The 5,410-nt window shown below is 47.1% G+C and overlaps 1 protein-coding gene across 1 annotated transcript in view; it reads right to left on the bottom strand.

Moving 5' to 3' along the window:
• The window catches only part of COL5A1 (collagen type V alpha 1 chain), a 124,432-nt gene that overhangs the window by 64,689 nt on the left and 54,333 nt on the right, over positions 1-5,410 (bottom strand). The window contains exons 11-14 of the mRNA XM_019472435.1: positions 5,088-5,162; positions 3,441-3,533; positions 325-381; positions 112-165 (exon numbers count right to left, since the gene is read on the bottom strand). Of these exons, the coding sequence (XP_019327980.1) occupies positions 112-165; positions 325-381; positions 3,441-3,533; positions 5,088-5,162 (279 nt within the window). The remainder of the gene's footprint in view (positions 1-111; positions 166-324; positions 382-3,440; positions 3,534-5,087; positions 5,163-5,410) is intronic.

The raw sequence follows: 5,410 nt of genomic DNA on the forward strand, positions 1-5,410 counted from the left end.
CGTTTGTTTACTTTATCCCCCCACCCCCACAGCCTCTCTAAAGCAGGACTGGCTGCTCCACGCCTTCGTTTCCCCCGGATCCCTCCGGTCACCCCCTTTTCCCATACTCACCTGAGGTCCCATATCTCCAGCTTCTCCCTTTAGTCCTCCACTGCCCGGGGGTCCCTTTGAATAGAGAACATGATTTATTACATTTTTCCACAACAGAGTAAGAGGGAAGATTCATACCATGTTAAGAAAGAACCGTTCAGGCAGGTAACCCAGAGCATCCACAGAGCCGGCGCCAGCTGGGTCTGCTCCGTCCTTGCTTGCCCGCTCACTTACCATGGGGCCCGGCCGCCCCGTCAGACCCATTGGCCCCGCTGGTCCTCTCAGTGCCAGCTGCAACAGAAAGAGAAACGTTGCTCAGTTGGTGTCTCCGCTTCCTCGCCGCAATGGGACAAAGCCACCATCGCGCCACCAGCCACGCGTTCTCTCCACTCCCCGAGAACCACGAATCCTCGGAGCAACGTCCGTACCCTCAGTGAATTTACCCACGAACGTCCAACCCGCTGCCCCACCGACTCCTTTCTGCGTCCACAAATGGGCAAAGCCCCCGGACGGTGCACGAGTCTGCTGAGAGGACATACGGACCTACACCCCCATCCGCCTGTAGGCATCCTCCCCCCGTACCCCCGCTCTGCACCGCGCACGTGAAGTACAAACCCCCGGGTCTAGATGCGTACAGACACACCCTGGCCCAGACCCAGTGCAGACGGAGGGGCGAGGAGCTACCTGCATTTAAACCAGATGAGAATCTGCCTCTGCAGGTCAGATCCCCCCTTTTCCATCACCACGTATAGACACAATAAAATGGATGCTTTTGGCAACAAATTATTGCAGGTAAATGTCAAAACTTTGCCTGGACAGGCTACAGGGATTTGTTCACATATATTTATGATCCCCGTTCAGTTTAGGAGGATTTTTTTCTTTATGATCCTAGGAGTTCAATTTTAGAGGAATTTTTTCGGGGTTTTTTTTGTGGTTACTATTTAATATCCTGCAAACAGAACAACAATTCTATTTGCAACAGGGGGCTTTTAGCTCAATAATTAAGGTGTCATGTAACCATGCACCAAGTCAGTAATTTCCGTGGTGGGTAATGGGGCTGGTCCACACTTTAAAACATCACTCGGACAATTTGTTCCCTCGTGACAATTCAACACTTTAAAAGAGTTATAATCATCTGTGTGCTCCAGTAATTAAAATCTACCCGTGATTGCACTTGGAACGGTATAAATATTGCACAAATGCTAGATTATGTGGCATCTTTTTACAACACCCCATTAAAAGCGAGATGCTCTAAAACGCTGCCGGCTGGGACAATGTTTGGTGTCTAATGAAAGCCAAATTTTAAGGGAATAAATCAACCTAATAATGCAATTAACAACAACGATAACAAGAACAACAAACCCTCAAAAAGGAAAGAAGATATCCTCCCCCCTGCAAGGACTCCTCTTCCATTCCTGCCATATCCTTTAACTTCCCCACAAAAAAAAAAAAGTCATTTATTTCCCTTTCTGCTTTGGTATCAGGGGTTTCAGCTGAAATTATCTAACAATAGGTTGAAATTAACCACGAAATTGATTTTTTTCCTTTATGGAAATATTCAACTTTTCATCCACAGCCCAAAAGTCACCCAGGATTTGTTTGTTTTTTACATTTTTCCCAAAACCTGAAAATTAAGAAAACAGAGAAAAGGGACTTCGAGTGAGGGGAGGGAGGTTCTTTGGTTTTTTCCTAACAGCGATAATTTTCAACAGGCAGAAAAAAAAAGAACAAAAACAGAGTCTGAGAGAGCAGATGCTTCTCATGAAATGTTCATCTGGTCAAAACCCCCTATTTCCCAGAAAAATAAAATGCTGATAGAAAAACTGTAGGCAGCCTTAAAATTAAGACTGACAAGGTAACACCAGAAACATAATCCACCAATATTCTTCTCGGAGCAAGGTTAATAGACAGGAAAAATGCAGTGGCTGGTAGCAGCGGGGCCCTGTACTCTACCTGAATACATATAAAATCAAACTCCTTTGTAGAAGAGGAGTTGGATGGAAACCAGAATAGCCCCAGCTAAGCCAAAACCTTCGTTATAAACTTAAAAGGGGCATGTGCCACCCAGCTGGGTGGAGACCCCAAGGGACTTTATTTCATTAAAGGGTGAAATAAATTGCTTTTTAGCCTATTTCAGCAGACCGGCCCAAAAAGTCTGTGCTAAAGCGACCGCCGACAGCTCTGAACAACAGACTGGCTACGTCCAAGCCACACATCCCAGCTGCAGCCAGATGTGGGCTTCGGACCTGAGGAGCACACCTAAGCTGTGTCCCTGGACGACTGCACTCGGCAGGGAGAGGAGCAATGCCCCCAAAGCCGCGTCCCTTTGCGAACTGCCTCCCTAAACTATCTTTCTTACATTTTCCCCTTTACCGCAAGGGTGTCCTTACAGCCAGCATTTGGTCCCTCCTGGGTAAGATGGGAGCAAACACAGCAGGAGGGCACTCGTGGGGTCCCCACGTGTTCCCTTCTGCTGTAATTGTGCCTCTCGCATCTCTGCTTTTAACGTGCCAATGATCAAATGTAACTTCACACAAGTACTCATGGAAGAAAAATTTCAAAGCTGTACTGGCTAGAAATTAAGTTTTATTTTGAACAGATGAGCGTGAAGCCTTATACACTAAGGTACTCATCCAGGCAGGGGACAGGAGTTGTACTGGGAGCATGCACGGCTGATCTTGTTTCACCAGCTAGCCTACCTAACAAACACTGCCAGGGATTATTTGGTCATCAATCAGTAAGGTCATCTGAGGAAAAAAAGGTTGCATGGATAGTCATCATGTATTTCCAAATAAAAACATTAAAGAAAATTGCAGTTTGCCTGTTGAGATCCGTGGAGCTGGGAACAGCTTACGTCTGTGACATACGTTTAATTATTACGATTTACTGGGGGGGGAAAAAAAACCAAAAACAAACAAAAGAAAAAAAATCCCTACAGCATAAAAAAAAAAAACAAAACCAAACAAAAGAAAAAAAATCCCTACAGCATATACCACAACCGTTCATATAGACTCTCAAAACTGTCAGCATAAACAGCAAACGCTACTGAAGCCAACAGGTCTATGTCTACTGGCACCGGCAGGAGGCCTGGTCCAAGGTCTGTAGGCAATTTAAAACCAGCTTTCTAGGGCCTGGCCTATTACCGGCCATTAGTAAAAGGCCAAGTCATCCAGATGTCATCAGCTCAAGCAATCGCACAAGCAATACCATCTCAGATGAGAGGCTGTTACCACCCCCAGCACCATGGATGGTGCAAGTATGAAGACATCTCCTCTGGCACATTTATTCTGGTCCTCCTCCGCTTCCTCGGGCACCTGCTGCAAGAGACATCTCCACCACCCTTCACTTACCCTGGCCTGCTGCAGGATGGCTTGGGCTTGGGCCTCCTGGGCTGAAACGAGAGGTCCTTTAGAGCCAGCATCTCCTCCTCCACTAAAGCGGAACTGATGGGAACGAGATGGAGAAAGCAGGTCACAGGGTTGTTGTCCCTCCACCCTCACGCTAGCCTGACTCCTAAACAACTCTGTTCAGCATGACTGACCCAACCCCATCACTGTCCTTCCAGACCATCCTATTAACCACCGTGCTCTCAGGTCACCCAGCTCACAGGCACAAGCCGACCATTTCCCATGTCCGTACCCGCACAGCAAATTCTGCCAGCTCAAAGTAACGCACAATAAGAGGGATTTGTAGGCTCTGAACTGTAAGGACCTCACACACCACCGTCCAAAACTAAATGCAGAGTTCTCACAGGGCTGATAATCCCCATGCGGATGCTGTTGGCCAGGAGACCCCCGGAGATGGGGTTGCATCAGGTTATTTGGCTGTAGCTGCCTGTTTGCCCCGGGACAAAGGCTGTATTTCTCAAGTGTGGCAGCATGCTTCAAATAAGAGAGTTTGGCCTATTGTTCAAGCCAGGATCCTTCAGCACACAAAGGATTTAAAAAAAACCCCAAACATCAATGTTTTATTTTCCCAAACTTGAAAGGGAAGGAGTTTAGTGTTTTCTTCTGCCTCTTCCACCCCCAACAGCTACAAGCCCACTTCCCAGGACACACACCCTTCTCCTGCCTTAACTGCATGTGTGTTCGGGTTTTGCAAGAAGAACTCTCCAGGCGGCAGAACCTACTTGGACGGCTCTTTCACCTCCATTTCACCTCCGCGTTTCACTTGGTTGGCACTAGGTATATGACCACACGAACTTGGCAAGCAGATTCAAAGAGATGCAATTTATAGGCCCACGGTTGGTTACTGTAGGGGCCAACAAACGTATTGTAATGGCCAGCTAAGCTCCATGTTGAGCTCTTGGCCTAGGCTGCCCTAGGCATCCTGCCAGGAACCTACACAACTATCACCCTACCATTTGGAGCCCGTACAAGAATGCTGCGGTTTTTCACTAAAGACTCTTTCCCTTTAGTACCTAACCACTTATTTTCAGCAGCTGGTTTCCTTAGGGTTTTCTCACATCAAAGCAGACACAAAATATAACCATTCCTTTAGCTTCCCAGGACCAAGAAGGCTGACTCGGTACTTGCTAGCTTCATACAGGAGAAAAAAAAACCAGCGCAAGTTAACCACTGGTCATCAGAAGAGACCGGTTCATTCAGGTGCTTACAATTTTGGCACCTGCTTTGAAGAGCTGTTAGAGGTTCCTCGCTGTAGGAGGGAGGGTTCTGCCTGGAAATTTGGGCCCTTGGAGGTGTCTTCAGTTGCTCCTTCACGACTTTCACTCTCCAACACCATGCCCAGTCAGCTTATTCATCACTTCTAGAAATTTTAAACCTACCTGCCCTATGCTTTTGACCAGTGAAGAAGTTACAGCACTTTGCAAAAAGTAAATTTACAAGGGGAACCATCCGGATCCATCTTTTATACCAAGGAAAATGCGTCCTCGGTGTAAAAGAGATGGGAGACTTCTGCAAGAACAGGCACTAAGCTGTAGCAAAGTCAAGAAGCCCAACTCGTTTAAATGCTTTTTTAGTTACGCTTGTACTTACAGGCAACATAAGCATTGTCCCTGGTGGTCCTGGTAAACCATCTGCTCCTGGAAGACCTGGGCGACCAGGTGGTCCCTACAAGAAGAAAAAAAATAAGCTTCTATAGCATCATTTTAGTCACATCCATAAAGGCATATGTCACAATACAAAAGGCTCCCTATCTTGACAGACAGGCATTGAGCACGTAAGCATCTCAATGCTATGGCAAATTTTGTGGAAGCACATTGTTGTGATTTTAACCCGGCAGGCAGCTAAACGCCACCCAGCCGTTCGCTCACTGCCCCTCAACCCCCCCAGTGGGATGGGGGAGAGAATTGGGGGGG

This window comes from Aptenodytes forsteri, unplaced genomic scaffold (assembly GCF_000699145.1).
Source record: "Aptenodytes forsteri isolate BGI_AS27 unplaced genomic scaffold, ASM69914v1 Scaffold68, whole genome shotgun sequence".
Classification (NCBI taxonomy): domain Eukaryota; kingdom Metazoa; phylum Chordata; class Aves; order Sphenisciformes; family Spheniscidae; genus Aptenodytes; species Aptenodytes forsteri.